General features: G+C 37.7%; 2 protein-coding genes across 7 annotated transcripts in view; one reads left to right on the top strand and one right to left on the bottom strand.

The window, feature by feature from the left end:
* Positions 1-24,897, top strand: part of LOC144321961 (uncharacterized) — a 143,777-nt gene that overhangs the window by 51,880 nt on the left and 67,000 nt on the right. For 2 of the 3 annotated variants that reach the window (XM_077911328.1, XM_077911327.1), the window contains exon 3: positions 21,789-21,829. In XM_077911328.1, coding sequence (XP_077767454.1) covers positions 21,789-21,829 — 41 coding nt within the window. Of the gene's footprint in view, positions 1-5,678; positions 5,797-5,971; positions 10,497-21,788; positions 21,830-24,897 lie in introns of those variants that run through there. The other variant, XR_013387506.1, reaches the window with a different exon arrangement.
* The window catches only part of HSD17B4 (hydroxysteroid 17-beta dehydrogenase 4), a 98,181-nt gene that overhangs the window by 32,463 nt on the left and 40,821 nt on the right, over positions 1-24,897 (bottom strand). For all 4 annotated transcript variants that reach the window (XM_077911317.1, XM_077911318.1, XM_077911319.1 and 1 more), the window contains exons 12-19: positions 23,063-23,166; positions 21,378-21,614; positions 18,321-18,372; positions 15,758-15,829; positions 13,547-13,650; positions 11,610-11,675; positions 3,768-3,837; positions 3,074-3,180 (exon numbers count right to left, since the gene is read on the bottom strand). In XM_077911317.1, coding sequence (XP_077767443.1) covers positions 3,074-3,180; positions 3,768-3,837; positions 11,610-11,675; positions 13,547-13,650; positions 15,758-15,829; positions 18,321-18,372; positions 21,378-21,614; positions 23,063-23,166 — 812 coding nt within the window. The remainder of the gene's footprint in view (positions 1-3,073; positions 3,181-3,767; positions 3,838-11,609; positions 11,676-13,546; positions 13,651-15,757; positions 15,830-18,320; positions 18,373-21,377; positions 21,615-23,062; positions 23,167-24,897) is intronic.

Raw genomic sequence — 24,897 nt, 5'->3', positions numbered from 1 at the left:
TAGTAAATTGAACACCAATAAAAAATAAATTAAAAAAAAAAAAAAGGATTCAAGAGACTTCATGACTGCAGAATTTAGATCTAATCAGGCTCAAATTAAAAATGAATTAAATGAGATGCAATCCAAACTGGAGGTCCTCACAACGAGGGTTAATGAGGTAGAAGAACGAGTGAGTGACACAGAAGACAAGTTGATGGCAAGGAAGGAAGCTGAGGAAAAAAGAGAAAAACAATTAAAAGATCATAAGGAAAGGTTAAGGGAAATAAATGACAGCCTCAGAAGGAAAAAATCTACGTTTAATTAGGGTTTCAGAGGGCGCCGAAAGGGACAGAGGGCCAGAAAGTATATTTGAACAAATCATAGCTGAGAACTTCCCTAATTTGGGGAGGGAAACAGGCATTCAGATCCAGGAAATAGAAAGATCCCTTCCTAAAATCAATAAAAACCATTCAACACCCCGACATTTAATAGTGAAATTTGCAAATTCTAAAGATAAAGAGAAGATCCTTAAAGCAGCAAGAGACAAGATATCCTTAACTTATATGGGGAGAAGTATTAGGTTAACAGCAGACCTCTCCACAGAGACCTGGCAGGCCAGAAAGGGCTGGCAGGATATAGTCAGGGTCCTAAATGAGAAGAACCTGCAGTCAAGAATACTCTATCCAGCAAGGTTCTCACTCAGAATAGAAGGAGAGATAAAGAGCTTCCAAGATAGGCAGAAACTGAAAGAATATATGACCACCAAACCAGCTCTGCAAGAAATATTAAGGGGGACTCTGTAAAAGAAAGAGGAAGTCCAAAGAAACAATCCACAAAAACAGGAACTGAATAGGTACTACGATGACACCTAATTCACATCTTTCAATAGTAACTCTGAACGTGAATAGGCTTAATGATCCCATCAAAAGGTGCAGGGTTTCAGACTTGATAAAAAAAAGCAAGACCCATCTATTTGCTGTCTACAAGAGACTCATTTTAGACCTCAGGACACCTCCAGCCTGAAAATGAAAGGGTGGAGAACCATTTATCATTCAAATAGTCTTCAAAAGAAAGCAGGGGTAGCAATCCTCATATCAGATAAATGAAAGTTCATCCCAAAGACTCTAGTAATAGATGAAGAGGGACACTATATCATACTTAAAGGATCTATCCACAAGAGGACCTAATAATCATGAATATTTATGCTCCTAATGTGGGAGCTGCCAAGTATATCAATCAATTAATAACCAAAGTTAAGACATACTTAGATAATAATACACTAATACTGGGAGACTTCAACACAGCACTTTCTGTAATTGACAGATCTTCTAAGCACAACATCTCCAAAGAAACAAGAGATTTTTTTTAAAGATTTTACTCATTCACTCATGACAAACACAGAGAGAGAGAGAGAGAGAGAGAGAGAGAGAGAGAGGCAGAGACACAGGCAGGGGGAGAAGCAGGCTCCATGCAGGGAGCCCGATGTGGGACTCGATCCCGGGACTCCAGGATCACACCATGGGCTGAAGACGGCACTAACCGCGGGGCCACTGGGGCTGCCCGAAACAAGAGCTTTAAATGATACACTGGACCAGATGGATTTCACAGATATTTAGAGAATTTCATATCCAAACGCAACTGAATACACATTGTTCTCAATTGCACATGGAACTTTCTCCAGAATAGACCACATACTGGGTCACAAATCAGGTCTCAACCGATGCCAAAAGATTGGGATTGTCCCCTGCATATTTTCAGACTGTAACGGTTTGAAACTAGAACTAAATCACAAAAAGAAATTTGGAAGAAATTCAAACATGGAGGTTAAAGACCATCCTGCTAAAAGATGAAAGAGACAACCAGGAAATTAGAGAAGAATTTAAAAGATTCATGGAAACTAATAAGAATGAAGATACAACTGTTCAAAATCTTTGGGATACAGCAAAAGCAGTCCTGAGAGGGAAATACATCACAATACAAGCATCCCTCAAAAACCTGGAAAAAATTCAAATACAAAAGCTAACCTTGCACCTGAAGTAACTGGAAAAAGAACAGCAAATAAAACCTATACCCAGCAGCAGAAGAAGAGAGTTAATAAAGATTTGAGCAGAACTCAATGAAATAGATCAGAACTGTGGAACAGATCAACAAAACCAGGAGCTGGTTCTTTGAAAGAATTAATAAGATAGATAAACCATTAGCCAGCCTTATTAAAAACAAAAAAGACTCAATAAAATCACGAATGAAAAAGGAGAGATCACCACCAATACCGAGGAAATACAAACGATTTTAAAAACATATTATGAGCAGCTATATGCCAATAAATTAGGCAATCTAGAAGAAATGGATGCATTTCTGGAAAACCACAAACTACCAAAACTGAAACAGCAAGAAACAGAAAACCTGAATAGGTCGATAACCAGGGAGGAAACTGAAGCAGTCATCAAAAACCTCCCAAGACACAAAAGTCCAGGGCCAGGTGGCTTCCCAGGGGAATTCTATCAAACGTTTAAAGAAGAAACAATATCTATTCTACTAAAGCTGTTCCAAAAGATAGAAAGGGATGGAATATTGAAGTAAGTAAATCGGAGAAGGACAAACATTATATGGTCTCATTCATTTGGGGAATATAAAAAATAGTGAAAGGGAATAAAGGGGAAAGGAGAGAAAATGAGTGAAAATATCAGAGGTTGACAGAACATGAGACACCCCTAACTCTGGGAAACAAACAAGGAGTAATGGGAGGGGAGGTGGGTGGGGGGGAAGGGGTGACTGGGTGATGGGCACTGAGGGGGGCACTTGAGAGGATGAGCACTGGGTGATATGCTATATGTTGGCAAATCGAACTCCAACAAATAAATAAATAAATAAATAAATAAATAAATAAATAAATAAATAAATAAAATAATTGCATATGATACCCTTCATGGTACACTGTCAGAGGTATTTATAGCTAAAAGGAACACATGCTGATTGCCATGTCCATGAAATATGTGCTTCAGTACAGTGCCTAGATTAAATGAAGTCACTAAAACTCCTTTTCTTCTCTAAAAATAAAAAGAGGAACTAATGTTCAAATTATGTAATAATATACCTTAATTGCTTTGAATCTCGATACATCGTTATCTGCAAATTTCTGTAAAACATGCCTGGCAGAAAATCCAAATGTACACAATCCATGTAATATGGGCTTGTCAAAACCTAAAAAAAAAAAAAAAAAACAAAGAGAATTTGGTTAGATATAGGCACATAGGCACATTTCCTGTTTAAAAGCCAAGAATAATTAATTCGGGATTTCAAAGAGCACATGGATGAATTATAGCATCTACTTTAAGAAACATGAAAAATAGTTTGTAAAATAATACATGTGGGGAAAAAAACTATGAAATAAACAGAAGAAATAAGAAAGGAATGCTAAAGATGTGAGAACAGAAAGAATTTTTCTGTTTAGCTGTGGCTGAAACCATGAAATCACCCATACTGATTTCAACATCCGTGTATGCAGACAATCCTTCCCTCACTTTTCAGTTCCTTCTCTCTCCTCCAACGCCCCTGGCCGTCAGGATCACTCACACATCCACTCACTGGATCTGATCGGTCCTAAGCCCTGCACCTTACGTGGAGCTTACGTCCTCCACAATCTCAATTATCAACTCCAAGCACACCATCTTCTGAACACGATTTCCTGCCCTTCCTTATCCTTGGCATAAATGTATTAGGAGAGGACTGTTTTTTAAATCTTACTCAAACTAGTAGATTTCATCCGTACGTATCATAAGCAATTTTACCTGCGAAACCAGCAAAGTTGGGATCAATGTGTAAGGGATTCCAGTCACCACTGAGGCGGTACAAAGCAGCCTGCAGAAAAAGATTTATAAAAGTAACTAGCTATTCTCAGTAACTAATTTCTGAGTATACATTAAGAAAAAAACAGGAAATACTATTGGTTACTATGTAAGAAACATATTATAAGTGAAGCTCTGGTTGAAAAATAACCATTTCTACCACAGAAAGATGAATTGTAAATCAAATGCTTTTTGTATTACCTGCCACTGAATTCGGCTGGGGAGGAGGGAGGAGGGAACCCGTGAGATAATGGGAGGGGGAGCCTCAAACCACATCTGGGTATTAAGTATCATTACACTAAGGAGGAAGTCACTGAAATGAATCCATCAATCTACTCTCATTAAAACACAATGAAGGGGAGCCTGGGTGGCTCAGTCCATTAAGTGTGCCTTCAGCTCAGGTCATGATCCCAAGGTCCTGGGATGGAGCCCTGCATAGGCCTCCCTGCCCAGCGGAAACTCTCCCTCTCCCCCTCACTCCTGCTCGTCGTGATCTCTCTCGCTCTCACTCTCTCTCACTCTCTCTCAAATAAATAATAAAATCTTTAAAAAAATAAAAATTAAAAAAAAAAAGCACAATGAAGATAACGTAGATTTTTTTGTTGTTGTTTTTTTGTTTTTTGTTTTTTTTAACGTAGATGTTTATAGCCTCTTGTAACCAAGCAAAATTTAGGCCAACTTTCTTAACGGGGCACTTTCAAATGAAGCCTGTAAACCAATACCAGACATATAAACATCAAAGACTACCACCAACTTTCCCTCTCCTTGTACCCTAAAATCCTGAGCAGGAGTTTATCCTATAAGTAAACAGACCAACAGGTTGCCATCAAGATGAAATTTCTGCTTAGTCCAGATTTTCCTATCACTTCTTTACTTCTACAAGGCAGGACGAGCAGAAAGATACAGAAAATAGGTAAAAAGTAATCACAGCTTCCAGCATTTAGCTTGTTTACCATTCAAACTAGAGAGTACTTTTTAGTAAATGGGAGAGATTCACAGCCAACAGTAAGTATTTCATATATCTCTTTTAACTCTGACCCCCCTGGATCTGCCTCAGTACTTTTGCCCTTTCTCATGAATTGCTACATTAGGCTTTCCAAGACTATTGAAATGCTGAGTAAAGACTCCTCATGTCAGCATATTTAACTTTCTTAATTACCAGGTTCTTATTATTTTCAATTATTGATTATTCTTTTTTTAACAAATTTTACAAAACAATGTTTTCTATAACACCTAAGGAAAATGTCATTTTTTAATACACTTTGTACAGTTTTAATAAGCTTTCTCTTCTCCATCACCCCATATACTAGTTCTATAAATTATTTGCTTTCTCAATTACTCAACACATTGTTCCCTTTATATTACCTGCTAAAAATAACTAAATACAAATCAACAATTATCACAGATGGGTGACTTGCCAGATTCTATATAATATGTTGGAAGATTAAATGATAATATTTAGAAAGCATTTAGAAAAAGACTAAAACACTAGGCAAATATACATGACTGTGCTGCATACAAATGAAAACAAAGATACATTTCGGAGCCTGAGGGGGAGGCTGTCCAACACATGATGGATCAGGGGTTTTGACACCAGACAGACCCAGGTTCAGATCCAGCTCTGCCAATAACAGGCAAGTTTCCTTATCACCCTGAGCCTCAATTTCCTCATTTAATAAACTGAAAGGTGAGTACATCTCTTACAAAGCATTATCCTTGATAAATATTAATACCTCAATAAATGTGAGCTATCATTATCATTTTAAAAGGTACTAGCAACGATATGTCAACTGAAAAAAAGCCAGGCTCAAAGTGGGTTAGTAAATGCTTTATTCATTATCTTACTTATCATAGGCTCAGATTGCATTGAAGAAGTGCCCTGATGCTTGTCAGCCATACGGGATCACATAAATGAAAGAGGGAGGGGGAACAATGTTTGCCAGCAGTTCTCCAAATACTTGCCTGTCAAAAGGTACAATTTGTTACAAATGTAAAATTTAGGTTTTCTAATTTCCACATATACACGAGAAAGGCCCTTGGGTCATCTTAATACATTATGTTTCTATATATTTGATTATTTAAAAATACTGCCTGCCTATCTCAGTTTAACTGGTTTTCTGGTTCCTCCTTTTTGATTTCTCCTCAAGGTCACCGGAGATGGCCACAGGAAGCACACTTGAGCTTTAGCACACAAGCAGAAGACAACCAAGTTTTAAGATTAGTACTAGTATTCTCACCCCACAGATATCATTCCTATAAATGGAAAAAAAAATTTACCTAAAGAAATCCTATTAAAGAAATATGAAAATTTTCATATTATTTCAATGTTAGCATTGCCTCTTGTAGATGGCAGAGGAAGCAAAGGCATAAAAGAGCCATTGTGAGACAAGACCAAAGTCAAGGAAATGAATGCTTAACTAAATTCAATCAGAATGCAAAATAACCATTCTCCAAATAATAAGGAATACTGTTCAAGGACTGCTTTCTAAATATTTTGACAGATATTCATATTTCAACTTTCAGAAGTAAAGCTAAAATCTTTTTTGTCTCATCTCTGTCTAGATACAAGGATCACTAAAACTCACAAACATACACATACATACACAAGTAAGAAAAACAGCTATAAATTGCCTTACTTGTGTATTATATGTGAGAGGATCTTCTACATTTCAGTAAATTAATTATTCTTAATTTTATTTTTAAAAATTGTATCAAGTCCGGGATGCCTAGATGGCTCAGTGGTTGAGCATCTGCCATTGGCTCAGGGCATGATCCCGGGATCTGGGATCGACTCCCATATTGGGCTCCTTGCAGGGAGCCTGCTTCTCTGTTTGCCTATGTCCCTGCCTCTCTCTTTCTGTGTTTCTCATGAATTTAAAAAAAAAAAAAAAAAAAAAATTGTATCAAATCCAACTAAATGCTAAATAAAAAGACTCAATTATTTGTACTTCCCAAATCCTCACATGCTCCAAAAAAGCATAAAGAGCAACACGAAGTACAAATAAAACTACACAAGTCCCAAGCCTACGGTATAACCAAAGATGGGGAACACCATCAAGTTCAAATTGCTCTAAGCAGAAGAATAAACACTGATTTCCAGCAGAGCTACTTCTTGAGAACCCTCTCAAAGCTACTGTAGAGAGTGGCAGGGGTAAGAAGGCAAACACAGAAGCAGTGTGGAAGAGAGAAGAGAAAAAGAAAAATCACTTCCAGAAAGTCCCCCTTAAGGAAAGAGGAGAATATGGAAAGATTAGAGCACTGATTACAAAGAAAAGAATTAGAAGAATACAGGCCTCCAAGTGGCAATCCAGTAAGACAACATTTCTAGGGGAGAAAATTATAAAACAAAGATGTCCCCTTTCAAGACTGAAAAATGTAGAAAAAAAGAAGAGAGGAAACTTAAGATAAAGAGAATGAAAAAAATGTTTTTAATAAAATGGCTCCCAACAATGTCCCACTCCAAAAGACATCTCAAAGAAAATGCACTTTGCCTCAATGACAGAAGAGGGCAATCTTGAATTTCATAATGAGATTATCTTCTAAACTATCACAAACTCCCAACCTTACCTACAAACTCCATACAGAAAGTCACCTCCATCTGCACAAAGCTACTATAAGACTAAAAGAGAAAATAAGTACCAAAACATTACAATAAATGAAATTTCCCCAAAGAAAACAACTACCAAACTGAAGAAAACTGTAACATAATACTCAAGTATTTGGGGAATGAGACAAACACCATGTATCTAAAACTCAAAAACTCACATCAAATGGACAACAAATATGAAGGAATGAAGTAAGATATAATTAAAAGTCAAGAAAGAGGGGATCCCTGGGTGGCGCAGCGGTTTGGTGCCTGCCTTTGGCCCAGGGCGCGATCCTGGAGACCCGGGATCGAATCCCACGTCGGGCTCCCAGTGCATGGAGCCTGCTTCTCCCTCTGCCTATGTCTCTGCCTCTCTCTCTCTCTCTCTCTGTGTGTGTGACTATCATAAATAAATAAAAAATTAAAATATATATATATATATATATAAAAAAAAAATAAAAGTCAAGAAAGAAAAGGAAGGAGGAAAGTTCTATCAGTAATAAAGACTAAATTACAAGATGCCTGGGGGGCTTGAGTGGCTCAGTTGGTAGAGCATCCAACTCTCTTCTCAGCTCAAGTCATGATCTCAGGGTGGGGAGATCGAGCCCCACATTGGGCTCTACGCTCAGTGCCAATGCAGAGTCTGCTTGAGATGATCTCTCTCCCTCTCCCTCTGCCCTTCCCCACCACTCACACATTCATTTGCCCTCCCACTCTCTCTCTCAAGGAAAAAAAAAAAAAAAAAAGATGAAGAAAAATATCCTAGGGCCTCAAGGATAATACCCAGCCAAGTTGTTCTTCAAGGATACAAGGTATAAAAAAGAAAAAACGCTTTAAACACATAGGAACCAAAGAAACACTATACACATGAGCCCTTCTTGGGAAAGGTATCACAGGAGGAGCTCTATCCAGCAAGGAGGTGACAGGGCAACGTCTGGCAAAAGGACTGATATAACCAACTACAAATCTAAAACTAAAAACAAAGATGGGGAAGATAGAAGAATATATACATGCTAAACGCTCTGAAAGCATAAAATTAATACATCTCAAAAAATGGGAACAATAAGGGAGAAGAAATGGGCTAACTGTTGTACAGGAAAACAAGTAGAAAACAAAAGATAATGATAAAAACTGAAAAACCACAGAGTAATAATAAGCAAGAAATGAGGTACCAAGGGCACATAAAAAGTCACAGCTCTCTGTTGGGACAACGCTGTTCAGACTGCAGTACAAGAAAGGAGACCCAAACACAGCAAAACAATCTCAACAAGTTAAAGAGATAAAAATGAAAGCTCTGGGAGACTGTGCAACTGGAACATGTATATCCTGGAGAAGGGGAAGCTAGCTACAGAGGAACGAGCTCCAGAAATCTAAACAGAGATCGGTTCCCTTGAGGGCCTGGACAATGAACCAGCCCCTGAAGAGGCCTTATGAAGAAATTTAGAGGCACTCCAGCCAAAAGTAAGCAAGAAGATTCTAAACTTATGAAAGACACCATCTTGGACGTCCTGGACCTGCCCAGCCATCAGTGGAGAACAGCTTCACTGAGTGAAGGCAGAGGCAACACCCAATCAACACACAGAATCATCAAAAAACAAATGAAAAAGGTAGTACTTGTAATACACCTGGTAATTTAATAAAAAATATTTTAATGGATGGTATAAACAATATACCCAAGACTAACATTACTTAATAATGACAGTACCTAAAATCCTGTTAGACTAAGTGGTATAAAATATGTATCTGGGGAAACTACAAATTCTCCCTAACTGTAAAGCCTGATATCTAGTATCTACTGATTCTTCATTCTTTCTAGATTACTAAGGATGAATGTTCTATTTGTTAATTATGAAAAACTAGGACACCTGTAATGTCATACCAGTTTGAACATGAAGAAATTCTCCTGAAGACGTGATAAAGATTGTCCCAGAAGCAAATACTGGTAGAGCTAAAAATATGGTTGCCAGGTTCTTTAGTAACTGAAGTTACCAATTTAAAGAGCTAGCATGTAGTTTATGCTATAATGGCATAGTTTTTTTTTCCTTACTTCCACTGTTCCTTCAGCATCTGCCATCCACAGCCATCTCCCACTACTCTCTCATGTGGCTGCTCCAATTCTCATTCCCTGTATACCATCATGCTCTCCTCCTCTCTTACAGTTAGCTACCATTACCTCTTCTTCCCTTCCCAGCCAATCTGTAAGCCCTACATCTCTGGTAAAGAGAGAATATCTACACACCATTTTAGCTTAGAGGAGGGCCACCTTTCCTACCAAAGCCTTCTGAACATCATTCTCTAATGAGTATCCCTTCTCTGTCTACAGCACTTACATAACAATTCAAAGCCTGTGTTTAATCATTCATTGCTTGAACAGGTGCCCTAGTTATGCCCACATTTACATCTTGAGTATCCAAGTGTCCTTCTAGCTCCTTGACCACAGATTACATTTATTCCACTTGATCTTTATCTCCTGTAGCACAGATTGAGTTTAAAACAGACCATAAATCCCCCTGAAGTTTATGCAAAGTTTTATGAAAAATGTTTTTTGAAGAAAGAGATGACTTTCATCATATTCTCAAATGACCATGAGACAAAATGTTCTGTCAAATGATGGGTGCCCATTATTTATACAAAAAATGGCTGTTAACTTAAAAACTACTCTTTGTCACACAGAAGAAGAGTCAACTCTGCTGAAAACTAATGAAAAGTTCTACTTCTCTGAAAAAGAACCAAAGGGGGAAAAAAAATCTCTTGACTTACTGTGTGTAGAAATTCAAGCCCTGGAAACTATTCAGTTTTTCTTATCTACAGCAGATACCTTTTATTATTTCAGTAACCCAAAAATAATAAAGGAGCACTGCTGGGTTTTCTGAACTATGAAACCATGAAGCCTTGTCTGTTCTTTTAGTGCCTTAATAAAATTAATTTCAATACAAAGTTTTTATTAAACATAAATATGGGTGCATTCTTAAGACACTGATAAGAAACAGGGATGGAAAAAAACATTACAAGGCAAAAACTAACCTCAGGGAAAGTGTTCTTTCTGTTACCTGATTCCATAGTACATTCTAAGATGTAACAATCTTAATTCTTTCTGCCTCATGAAATTACGTTTCTATTTGCCAGAAAACATAAATCCTGCAGAAGTTCTCATACCAAGTATATCAAAATTAACATCAAAAACTACATAAACTGGGGCACCTGGGTGGCTCAGTGGTTGAGCATCTGCCTTTGGCTCGGGTCGTGATCCTGGGGTCCTGGGATCGAGTCCCACATTGGGCTCCCCACAGGGAGCTTGCTTCTCCCTCTGCCTATGTCTCTGCCTTTCTGTCTCTCATGAATAAATAAATAAAACCTTTAAAAAATAAACTGAGTAAACTTACAAATAATTTGCTGTCATTAAAGATGCTCTCTCACAGAGCCCCTTCAGAGCTTTATGGATTCTGTTCTGTGTTTGTGTCATTAGACCTCTGGCCACTGCAGGGAAGAATCTTTGGGGGGACTCACACCAACAAAAGTGGCCTTTCTCATCTTTATGGCTATCTTTTGTTTTTGTTTTGTTTTTGTTTTTGTTTTTCTATTTTTTGTTTCTTAAATAAACTTTCCCATGCTCACAGAATCTTGTTAACTGATAAGGCATTTTACCTTCTCCATCAGAAAACAAATTATTTATGCCAAACAAAAGAGATTAAACCACCCAACCTTCCTAAGAGGCTTTATTTCGCCTGTCCACTAAAACTGGCCTAAAATAATCTGCTTTCAAGGAATGTAGCTCAATTTTCTTTCTTGAAAGAAAAAGAGTGACGAAAATTTTCCTTTCAATTCTTTTTATCCTGCTCACTTTTTATCACTGCTTTAATGAAATTCTTCACTACTAAGCTAGGCAGTCTCTCTAAGCACTTGCCAATTTGCCAACAAAGCATGATGCTTCCTAAACTAACAAATGACAAACTAACTAACTAATAGGCGCCAAACCACTAACTATTCTATATTTACTTTTGATATATGGTAGAGAAAAAAAAATCTGATGAGCAAAAATTTAGAAAGACTGGATTCCAACTATGGAAATATGCCATTATTTTCATGATGCTGAAGGACACAGCCACTACTTTCAGACTCACAAAATTATATATCAGAGTTATACATTCAAGAGTCACCACCAGTCAGGTGGCTTATTCCTTTTTGAAACACAATCTTACCTGATTGAGTGAGGTGGTATCTGTAAGAACAGCATCAGGAGGCCTATTAGGCACAGCTACAGTTGCCTAAAATCAAAAAACATCCTATGTTAAGTACTAACAAAGTAATAGTTACTTCTTTTTATTCAAACTGGTATTTGATGAACAACCATGTTTCAATATAATAAAATCTGCAAGTTAGATAAAGAGCTTTCAAAAATATTTCCTGTCCAAGAGATAACATTTAAAATTTCCTAACTGCTAGCATCATCTGTGTTGTGATTTCCCAGAAATGACTCTGTAATGAAAGGAATATACAATCAGATCCGTTCTCTCAGCCACAAAGGAGAAAGAAGAAAAGACTCTTTCCAGGGCAAAAGGTGATAATAACCATAAGAATTAGACAAACAATTCACACCTAAATTGATTTCATCTTTAAAGGTACTTTACTCAGGGTGTGGGTCTCTCTGCATCAATATCCTATTTGGAGTTGGCTTAGATACCAAGATGTGTGGATTAATGTTGTTCATCAAAACTATCATCCCATCATTTTGCCTGTTTCCTTCTCTCTCTGCTCTCTTACTCATACTCCCATTAGTTACACGCATGCTGCTATACATGCGGTATCCCACATTTTTCTGAGGCTCTTCATCCTTTTTCTTCTCTTCATCTTTTTTCTGTCCTTGAGACTGATATAGGTATGCAGGTAGGGATAGATAGACAGATGATCAGACAGACAGATCATCAAACTTTTCAATTCTTTCTTCTGACAGCTCAAATCTACTCCTGTGCACTCTAGAAAATGCTTCCTTTCCCTCATTGTACTTTCAGCTTCAAAACTTGTTTCTTTTTTTTTTTTAATTTTTATTTATTTATGATAGTCACAGAGAGAGAGAGAGAGAGAGAGAGGCAGAGACATAGGCAGAGGGAGAAGCAGGCTCCATGCACCGGGAGCCCGACGTGGGATTCGATCCAGGGTCTCCAGGATCGCGCCCTGGGCCAAAGGCAGGCGCCAAACCACTGCGCCACCCAGGGATCCCTGTTTGATTCTGCTAGATAATTTCTCTTCGCTGATTTTCCCTGAGGAGTCACTGCCATCACGCTTGACCTTCTTGAGCATGTTCTCCTTTAGTTCTCTGAAGATTTTGAATCTTCATCTGTAAAGTCCTCTCAAAGAAAGTTTCTATTGCCCATTTTGTTCTGGTCTTATTTTTCTGTCTCTGGGTCATGTGCTCCTGTTTCTTGCATGTCTTGTAATTTTTTTCTTGATGACTGGGCATCTTAGATAACCTATTACAACAACTCTGGACACCGACCTCCTTTCCCCTTGGCAGGCCTGTAGTTACTATTACCTTGTTTATTTATGGTGCCTTGCCTAGACTATTTTAGCTAACTCTACTTCCACCACCATGAGCAGACTCTGTGCTGCTCCTCAGAGGTGCGGCCTTGGGCAAGGGCATAATCACCCTGCAAGGGACATTAATTTCAAGAGGGCTCTCCGTGACTCTCTCTCCCTGATCTCTCTGTCCAACTGTCTGTCTCCTCTGGTATCAGACCCAACTCTTAGGCTCCACTCATTGCCAGAAGATTGCTCTAGATATTCAATAAGGCCATGGGGTAACATTTTATACAAGGATCAACTGCATGTATTGGGATTTTCTAAAGACTTCTGGGTGCTACAAGATTTGGATAAGAAAGTTAAAATGTTCCCACAATTATTTCAGATACATTATATTTATAGAAGCCAGACTTATCTACATAACATGTGTCATCTATCAAAATACACACGTGTAAACAGCACTTCCAATTCAAGGAACATACTCTGATTCAAAGAAGTATAAATTACTGAGGATCTACTCTAGGAAATTACACATAGGGTAATATGTAGTTTGTACATATAGTAGTAATATGTGTATTCAGAATGTATATTCAAAATATAGATAAGGAAACTTATCTACCTTGACTTTGTCTGATGTCCGTTTTCCACCAGTACCTCCAGAGCCAACAAGGAAAAGAGAGAACTGATTATAACATATAAGTTCCTCCTCAAAATAAGAATAGACTGAAAAGCAAATGAAAGAAAAAAGAAAGGAAGTTATTATCAAAAGACATGACTAGTTAACCATTACATGATCGGCAATTCCTTTGAAAGTTTCGAAAATAAAATCTAGTTACTAAAAGGTACACTAATTTCAAGATGCCCAAGTTTGGTTTACAAAACATTCTCTTAATTCATTCACTACTAGTCTCTGGAAAGCAGAGTGAAGAGAATCTTCATAAATCTCTTCTTCATTATGAAACAGCAGTTTCTCTCATCTCTTTTTAAACCTCCTAAACTGCCTACCGTATCTCAATTCTTTCCACCTCAAACATTTCAAAAACTCGCAGTAGGAAATGCAAATATCTACTCTCTCAAACTTTCAAACATTGTGCCAAAGGACTCAAAAACAGCCTAGAATACAGAGAAGAAATAAGTGAGAACGAAGGTATAAGCCTCAGGAGGGTAGAATCATGGGCATTTTGCTCACCATCATATTCCCAATGATCAGAATAGTACCGAGGACTGAAAAGGCACCTAACAAATATTAAATTAATGAGTAAATTAATGAATAAATGACATGAGTGAGCAAGTAAGTAAACAAGTAATTAATGAATGTAGGACAACTGTCCCTCTTTCCACTAATTGCCCAGTGAGAGTTTGATTATTATCTTGTATCTCCAGTTCTGGAAAACTAGAAATAGGGCTCTGAACTGCAGACTAAGGAAAAATCTAATTATAGCAAAAAATAAGGAAGGTTATGGCAGTATGTATTTAAAGTAAGATTTTTATCTTTATTACACAGGAAATTGGGTATCTGATTTCATTTACCCTTTGTCCACAAATTCTAATACACTATTAGCCATAACCAAGCTGTAGTTAAATCAGTGCAGTAGGTCACGAGAAAAGAGTAAACATGAAAACTAAGGTCACAGCAGGACATTTGTTTTGTGGCATGTTACATATGTGGTAGCAAAGGGAGAAGAGCAAAAGAAAAATTAGAAGAGTTGTAGCCAAATGGTGGCCAACTTCTGGCATGATAAGAAAACACAAAAATCTACAACAGAAAAGGGAGAAGGAAGAAGAACACAAGAGAGTAAGAGAGAGAACAGACCTACTATGAAACTCTCTGAGCTAATGCAAACAATGTAACAAGATATTTAAGAGCATCAGGGGATCCCTGGGTGGCGCAGCGGTTTGGCACCTGCCTTTGGCCCAGGGCGCGATCCTGGAGACCCGGGATTGAGTCCCACATCAGGCTCCCGGTGCATGGAGCCTGCCTCTCCCTCTGCCTGTGTCTCTGCCTCTCTCCCTTTCTCTCTCTGTGACTATCATAAATAAATAAAAATTTTTTTAAAAAAAAGAGCATCAAAAATGTTTTCAGCATATGATTTAGTAAAAACAAGACAAGCTCCTCAACAACATTTACAGTAAAACCTTCAATCTACCTAGTTAGAACAAAACTGATGAAACCTATATTCCAACTGCCAGACAACATTAAACTTTCCACCGTAATTTATTTCCAAATTTTTTAACAATAAAGGTCTATTTATTTTCTTAAGTTTTAGAATAAATGAATTTTAAGCAATGTATCTTTAGCTGATGTTTAATTACTAGCATTTCAATGTTTATTAAATTACTATCACCTTTTTTCTCCCCACTGAACCTATAATATGGCTACGGTGTTAAACCACATGAGTTCAACAGGCCTGAATGTGCAACATTTAGGAATTTAACTAGCATTTATGAAAATGACTCGGGTCAAATATGTTCCAAGTTCCAAATAACAAAGACAAGAATATTTCCAATAGAGACTAATTATCAACTTATGGCTGTCAATGGGTTCCTTCTCGCCAAGTCCATATGCCAACGAGCTGAGTTAGCCACCAATGCTCTATATACCAGCCTGCTGTCTGAAACGCCCCACTCTTCCCACCCCTACCCCAACCCACTTTCTCCCCATCCTCGCTTCTTTTCTAAGAACTTATAAATTTTTAGAAGGTTTATCTTGCTTTCTCAGAAACTGGAAGGTGAACACAAACTTACTGATCAGTTTCTAGGGTGAAGCATTAGGTTACATACATGGTCTATCAATCTAACAATATTATGGGAAGAACTGGAAGTGAGTTACCATCCACAAGAATTACTGAACCGGATCCTTTATCTAGGACATCAGCAACAACTGCTTCACATCTTAAGTTTCCTAAAGGGAAAAACAAAATAAATAAGTAAAGAGACTCTCTAAAGACCATAAAGGTATTACATTCAGATATGAGAGAATGTAACAGTTTCCATGTAAATTCAGCAAAATTAAAAAGTTATGCTTTGAAATAATTTTCAATATAATGCTGAATAATTCAACATTAAAAGGAAACCGAGTACCTGAGTCACTACATTTGAAACAACAAGTAGCAACATAATAAAATCAAACCTTTACTGTCCAGGAAATCTAGAGACCAGCATATCCCACACTAAAACATGTGCTAGGTCATGATGAAAATAAAGTTTTGCAATTAGGGTTTTTATATTCAATCTAATGCTTATTTTTCTACCCCAATGAGGGGCCACTCAGTCTCTGACAGTACCACTGCAGTAACAAAAGAGCCACTGAGAGATATGAATGAGGACATCAGTCTCCTGATGCATGTGGCCCTATATCTCATCACCTGTGAGGTTTTAAGGGAAGATCATAAATAATAGTCATATCTTGATTTTCTGCAGTTTAAAGAGGTTTCAAAACATAAGTATCTCAGATTTTGAATATTCATATTTACTAGAGAGTCAGCTTTAACACTACTTAAAGAAAATGCACAAAAGCTACTGAAAAAAATAATTCACAGAAAACATCACTTGAAGCTAAGGAGGTACAAGAAATTGAGAAAAATATCTTCCACACCTTCCTATTCATATCACTTTTCAGGTGTAATCATTTTTTAAAAGATTTCATTTATTTTTGAGAGAAAGAATGAGCAAGGGGAGAGGTAGAGGAAGAAGGAAAGAGAGAATCTCAAACAGACTCCCCACTGAGCACAGAGCCTAATGTGGGGCTCAATCTCAGGACCCTGAGATCAGGACCTGAGCTGAAATCAAGATTTGGACGCTCAACTGACTGAGCCACCCAGGTGTCCCTGTTGTAATCATTTCTGAGTATAGGCCTATATGTCTCTCTTTATATTTAAAATTTCTAAAGGCAGAAATCTATTTCACACATTTCTGCTTTCCTCATAATACGAGTTCCCAAGTGAACCAATGTTAGGCTGGTTGCACATGTAACACAGAGGGATCCCCCAGGTATCTGCCACTGCCACCATCGCCACCACCACAGCTCACACACATGACTCATGCATGCACCCAACACCTCAGTGTTTGGGATCCATAATCCATATTTTATTTAAATAACAGGTAGGGGAGCCTGGGTGTCTCAGTCGGTTGAGCGTCCAACTCGATTTCAGCTCAGGTCATGATCTCAGGGTCATGTGATTGAGCCCCATGTTGGGCTCCACAAAGGGAGTAGAGCCTGCTTGGGATTTTCTCTCTCCCTCTGCCCTTACCACCCACCCCTCCAGAAATAAATAAAAATAAATAAAGTAACAGGTAATATAAGGTAGTAAGAGGCTATTTCAGTACATAGCCAGGTTAGAGAATTCATCTAAAACTGAAAACTATGCCTTGCACATGGCAGGTAGCCAGCAGATATCTGACAAAGGCAGCCATCAAAGCCATGCACTGCCTCACAGAAAACATATGCTGTACCATTGAAATAAAGCCATTTGGCTTCAAACGAGAAGAATCACCTAAAATTTTTAGAGAAATAAAAAGACCTGAGAAAACATTACAGAAGTGCAGCTACTTGCTGACCTCTACGTCATATAATGTGAAATGATAAACAAGCACTTTTTTGTATTTTACAATCTTATATGGTCAGTATTTAATCAGACTGCTGACATTAGAACAGTGTAACAAAGCAAATTTGTCAAATTACAGTGGAAGAACGAGAAAAGCAGCTTTACAGAACAAGATATTACTGAGAAAAACAAAATTCATTATTACAGCAGACATGATTTTATTTACTCTAAAAGAAAACAGGAAAAAGTTAATAAGAAATTCTGGGGGACTGCTGGGTGGCTTAGTGGTTCAGCATTTGCCTTTGGCTCAGGTCATGATCCCAGGGTCTTGGGATCAAGTCCCTCATCGGGGCTCCTTATGGGGAGCCTGCTTTTCCCTCTGCCTATGTCTCTGCCTCTCTCTGTGTGTCTCTCATGAATAAATAAATAAAATCTTAAGAACAAACAAGAAATTCTCTATGTTTAATGCAATTTGCTTTATGAAAATCACTACCAACATAAATACCTGAGAAAGAAACCAAAAACCATATTCATAGGAATTACATAGGATTACACACAATTACTAAGTTTAGAACACACATACATAAAAAAGACTCTTTTCAGGTGTTAATAGCATATATAACAGTGGAAATAAACTGTCAGTATCCTGAAGTAATTTATTAAATAAGACTACCAAAGGACAAAGTTTAAGGTCACCAAAACAGCTATTACTTCACATCTACTCTAACAGCTCACAATATGATTTATTTAAGTCACTCTGCACCAACTTAACAAAATGACAAACTTTGGAAGGTTAGTTGGGAAATAAAATGAGGGTATGATTAAGAAATCAGTGCATCAAGAACTCACCTGCTCTGGGAAGTGGTTTATATAACTCCAAGTATTGCTCCCCATGGAGAACCTATGTTAGAGTCAACAAAATTCTATTAGCAGACTTTCCTGTTTCACAGGTTCTGCTATGGTTATCACTAATCACAAGTGATATTTCACTGCCCACATGTTCCCATCACTACTTCACCCAAGTTATCGGTCTCAGTTTGGCTTCTGCTTCTTAACCATAGGATTCAAAAATAATCAGTTCCCTAAAGACTATCAGATTTTTTGGAGCAGAAAAGATAGCTTTGTGTTCTTTCTTGACACGCATAAATCTTTGTTGACCGATAATTGTGGATTGTTTGCCAATGCAAACACTAAACTAAGCTATTTTTTCAGTGCTTATCACTGTGTTTGGAACATACTGGGTATTTAATGAATGTCTATTGAATAAAAATGAATAACTTGGCCAGTCCTAGTAACGTAATTTCAAATCACACATACCACATACAAACAACTCAACTAAAACAAAAAAGTAGGGATGCCCGGGAGGCTCAGATCATTAAGTATCTGCCTTTGGCTAAGGTCATGATCTCAGGGTCCTGGGATCAAGCCCCACATCAGGCTCTATGCTCAGCAGGAAGGCTCCCTCTACTCTTCCCCGCTGCTCATGCTCTCTGTCTCAAATGAATAAATAAAATCTTAAAGAAAAAAATAAAAAATAAAACACAAAAGTAAAACAACTATATTCAAAGTAAAAGAATTAACACTGTCAATATTTCCCTGGTGTAAGATCTTATATATTATCTGAATCTATAGATATAGACATAGATCCATGTGCATCTATAAGATATATCTTATAAATTATCTATTAATAGATACCAAGAATATTGTATTAACTTGATGGCCACTTAACCTCAATGTATGGAAGCAAGAAGATACCAATATAAGTAGGAAAACAACAGGACAGGAAAAATAAAACCTGACCCATGTATTCAAACAACCACTCCTGCACTGACATGGGACAGCTTTAATTTCCAATCTTCCTAAGAACCCAGAAGGGAAACCATGAGACAAATGCAGGATAGCCCACTGTATCAGATGGCCTGGAAACCTGAAGCTGGCAAGACAGGGATTTCAGCTCAAAATGGCATCATTCCCCACCACGATTTTGAACACTGTTTATGATTTTTCTAACTCCTTCCAACTCTGAAGGAGTACTCTGCAGAATTTTGAAACATTTGCTTTGTTTATACTTCAATTATCCAAATGGAACTGGAGGCAGCAAATACCATGCATGGGACAGGGACTAAACCAACCAGTGACCTGATCCGTATCTCATCTCCCTCTCAACTTCATCAGACACTCAAATAAAATCAGATCTTGGGATGCCTAGGTGGCTCAGTGGTTGAGCATCTACCTTCAGCTCAGGGCGTGATCCCAGAACTCCGGGATCTAGTCCAACAGGCTCTCCGCCAGGGACCTGCTTCTCCCTCTGCCTATGTCTCTGCTTCTCTCTGTGTCTCTCATGAATAAATAAATAAAATCTTTAAAAAATAAATAAATAAATAAATACTAAAATAAAATAAAATAAAATCAGTTCTCACAGATTCAGAGCAGCAATGAGCTAATCCATCCTTTAGTACATGGGTCTCCTAATCATCAATGTCAGAGAACTGGCTCACAGCTCTATGATTCAAGAGTTATCCCTGGACTCATTACCTGAACCTTGCTCAGAGAAATGAAATCCACCCTACCTTAAAAGCTTTCTCACAGTTGTTCAGCTTCTTCCCTCCTGAAAGTTTGTTCACTTTGCTTCCCAAATACCACATCATCCTGATATTCCTCAGAGCTCATTCCTCAGCAGCCATTCCTTCTCAGTCTCTCTTGCTAATTCTTTCTCGGGTCTTCACCCTCTTAACACTTGCAGGGTCCTTAAGCTCAGACTCTTCTCTATGTACACTCATACATTATGTGATTTCATCTAGTCTTGTGTTTTTACACATCACGGAGAGTCTCAGGACCCCAGGAAGACTTCTCTCCTGAACTCAAGACTCACATACTCAACTGCCCATTTTATACCTCCACTTGAATGAGTAATAGAATCTCAAGTGTGTCCAAATCAACTCCTGATCATCCCCACCTTAGAGTAATCATATATATCTATCTTATCATACACAGTATGTTATATTAACTATTATACATATTAAATATATTATATATATGGTAAATAATGTATAGAGACAGATATGCACATCTATCATCCCAGTTACAAAAACTTTCATCCTCGACTTCTCTTTCCTTTCCTCACAGCCAGCCTTTTGCTTAACTTACAGAAGAGACTCCTAACAAATTTCTCTGCTTCTGCTTGGCTCCCAGATAATCTCTTCTCTATGCAATAGCAAAAATGAACCTGTGGGCAAACACAGGCAGATCCTATCACTCCTTAGTACAGAGCACTACAAATTGCTCCCCCAGGCTAATCAGAGTATAAGCTGCAATCCTTATAATGAGTACAAGGCCCTCTTTCCTCACCACTCCCCTCTGGTTCATCCTACAGCTACACTGGTCCCCATACTGTTCCCCAAACAAGCCAACCATGCACCTGGCCCCGGGGCCTTTTGCAATTGTTCTCTCTGCCTCAAATACTCTTCCCAGATAATTACCTGGCTCAGTATCATCAGGTAAGAATTATCATGCCCATTTTATAGTTAAGGAAACTGAAGCTTAGTGCAGTTCTTTACTGTTGGTCAAACTGTTGGTCAGTTCTTTACTGTTGGTGCAAGTAAATGGCAGGGAGAGAATTAAGAACACTATGCCAGGATTATGGGACTGGATCTAATTGCTGTCTTCTTTTTTTTTTTTTTTTTTTTTTTGCTTGTCCCCTTCAACTCTCTTCTATTTTTAAAAAGAAAAATCAAAAGATATGCTAAATCTTTACTCCTGAATCAACTGCTACTCCTGAATTCATGTTATTAATACATGAATATGTGCACACACATGCGCCCGCACACACCCACACCATGTGATAAATATGTCAATACCATTTAAAGAAACCAAAAGAAGCAAATAAAGCTTCCTTATTATACATACCTTTGCCAAGTTGACTGAAAACCCAGGAATCTCTGATAATCCTCCACCTATTACAAATTTCTGAGCTATTATAACTCCAAAGGTAGGCAAACAGGAGAAATCGGTGCTTCCTTCATATATAAATTTCATATCTTTGGGTTCCTTGACCGATGCCCCCACGCCTAGGGCATACATAATAGTTTCCAGTTCCGTGTAAGCAGAAGAAAATGGAGGAAATTTATGGCCAATGGCTCCAGCCTATGAGAGAGGTGTAGAAAATTATTTTTTCACTGATATTTTTGTCCAATACTTAACATTTTAACTTTTCCAAAATTATTAACTGCTTACAGACCTATTTTGCTTTTGAAGAGATATGAAGAGAATATTATGTTGGTGAAATTCATGGAGTTTCATTATATTTTATTTTAATAGAAAACCATCAGAAAATGTGTGGAAAAGGACTTCATTTACAGGTAAGTACATTTTTATTGTTTGCTTCTTACTAACAGTAGGTCTCATTTTCAAATTTCCCATATCCAATGGTGAGAAGCCCTATTAGCTCAGCACCTATTAGCAACTCAAAAATACAAAAAAATAATAATAATAATGAATATATCATAAATAGGGATAGTGAATTGCCCTGTAAGAGCTAATGTATAAAATTCACTGTAAAGAGATGAGCAGAACACTGCATAATACTTGTAAATGAGATTGCCTCCTAATGGTTTTAGTTAAATTGAGATTTTACTTTAAGTGCCTCACTAGGAATGCCCCTTATCTAATTGATACCATTACTTTTCTACTTAAGCGATATGTCTAGGTAATGTGTGAAGTATACATTAAGTTAAAAAAGAATAATGTCCAGTTATCAATCATATTCATTCTGAAATGGGCTGAGAGCTAAGAATGGTTTTTATATTATTAAAGAGTTAAAAAAAAAGAAAAACAGGAAGAATATATGACAGAAATGGTATGTGGTCCATAAAGCCTAAAACATTTATTATCTGGCCCTTTCCTGAAAAAGTTTGCCAGCCCGTAAAGTAGTATCATATCTATAATCCTATCATATTCTCAGGGTTAAAATTAGATTGCTAACTTTATCACCATGTCTGCCCTGAGTCACAAAACTCCAAAATCAAATACATCAGATGATTTATTTCTTACTATTTATGCACTACCATTTTTTGCTTAAAGGCTAAAGATGGGAGACAGTAAATCAGCAAATTTCACATGAGCTATAACCACAGTTCTATTAGAATTTCTGACACAATGGGAGGCTCTTTATTTGTAGCCATGTTGAAATAGTTCCAAAATAAAATCTATCGATGCTTTCTCTGAAAAGAAAAAAAATGACTCCAAAGAGGCACTTCAATAGATATCCTTTCCGAAAAAGTTAGAAAAATAGTAACTAAAGTCGGTTTATCAACAATACAACCAAAAAAGTGGGCGTGGGGAGAGATATTTGTCTAATTATACTAAAGACGTAAAAGTCACACAAGGCTGCATTTCAGCCTTATGTTCATTCAAATTCTATAAATACTTAGTACAGATTTTAATGAAAGTTTTGTAGTCACTTATCTTTCCTATTTAACAATAAATTAGTAGCTTGGAAAATAATGTTTTCTGTATGAAAGAAAAAAAAAGAGAAAGAGAGAAAGAAAAGAGAGACTCTTTGGAGAAAGTATAGGCTTTTCTCCCCTACTTACAAACTCTGATGTAGCTGTTGATGCTGCATGACTCGTATGATTTGTTGAAACTCCTCCACCCGAATCTATTGTATTTACAACTCCAATTAAACTGGCAACTGATTCTAAAAAATAATAACAACAATAATGCTTTTGTTAAAGATGTGACTAAGAAAGGCAACAGTGTACGAGATAATCGCTGCTATGACATTCAGCAAGCCAGCCACAGAACTGGTCCTCATGAACTGGATATATGAGGCTAGGCTATTACAGGAAAAAACTGTCAAAGACGTTGAAATAGACCAAGGATAACTGGGTGTTTTCAATGCAGAACAAGACACTATCCAGCATTCTCTTCTTGGGTTATGATTCTAAGGAGACTCTGAGCTTTGCCATGACTGATCGATTTTACAACTCCACTCAGTGGGACCTTTGTCCGGAGACATGCCATTTTTGGTGAAGGAAAACCTAATTTCCCTTCTCTCCCCACCACCCTCCCCCTCCAGGATAGAACAATGCCACAATTACCTCTGAACTCCCTCCTATCTCAAGTGATAGCTCTGAAGATAGTACACAAAGTTCTTCCAGAGAAAACCATCATTATGACCAGAGATTACAGAGAGGGTTCAGAAGCTGCTGTTCTGGGGTCAAAAAGGTTAATAAAGGAGATTCATGGGGCATCCACATATGCCATAAGATTCTAGAGACTCGGGGACCTTGGCACTATGGGCCTCCTTCCAAACTTGGACCAAAACTATAAGCAAACCAAAGAATGAGATGTGATCAGGAGAGCTGCCACTCCTGGTGACACTAGTGGAGAATCTCCTTGCCACTGAGTCCTTTCCTCACTGCCCCACTCAGACTTCTGTCAAAAGGAGGCTTTAAATTGAAAGTCGCCTTGCTACAGGCAGAAAAGGACCACACCCTGACACAGACAGCCTGAGTTAACTCGGCTCAGACACTGTACAAGGTGGGCCGCTCACTACGTTTGTCTGGGACTTAGTCTGTCATCCGTAAGATGAGAATAGTTGTACAGAAAATGTGAGATTTTTCTCCTAACTGTACTTCAGATACTTAGAAGTATTTTTTTTTCATTTATAATTATGTGATTCATTTAGTTAGCTTTTTCTTGATAATACTTGTAAGGCAATGAAGTGAAACTTTGACATCAGAGCAAAGTTTTTAATATATTTCTTCCTTTTTCCTTTCATCCATTTTCATCGATGGGTAACTGTTAATTCACAGGCTAAATTTATCACAAACATCAAAATATGGAAATAGCCAATGCTACCTACCATCAATGACCTAACAATCGTGATACCATCTAATTGAGAAAAAAGACAATGAAAATTTCAGTGAGTGTACCAGCAGGTAGGAAAATGTCATTAAGGAGGGAAAAAACCCAGATTAGTCAGTTTTTAAGATATATATTCTCCTACCAAAACACTGAATACAAAATTACTAAAAGGAAAAAAAGATTTGTCTGTAAAATAACCCTGAATCACACTTTCCCAGATAAGTCCTTTAAATTTCACATATGATATGCATATGTGAGTTACACTAGAAAAACTAATGTGAGGGATCCCTGGGTGGCGCAGCGGTTTGGCGCCTGCCTTTGGCCCAGGGCGCGATCCTGGAGACCCGGGATCGAATCCCACGTCGGGCTCCCGGTGCATGGAGCCTGCTTCTCCCTCTGCCTGTGTCTCTGCGCCTCTCTCTCTCTCTGTGACTATCATAAATAAATAAAAAATTAAAAGAAAAACTAATGTGATTTTTACTGGTTGTCTATTTCTGTGGCAGATCATAAACGACTCAATACCTCAAGGTAACAAGCATTTACCGACTCCTTTCTGAGT

This window comes from Canis aureus, chromosome 10 (assembly GCF_053574225.1).
Source record: "Canis aureus isolate CA01 chromosome 10, VMU_Caureus_v.1.0, whole genome shotgun sequence".
Lineage (NCBI taxonomy): Eukaryota > Metazoa > Chordata > Mammalia > Carnivora > Canidae > Canis > Canis aureus.
The sequence above is the reverse complement of the archived record's forward strand: the minus strand, read 5'-3'. Positions and strand labels throughout refer to the sequence as shown.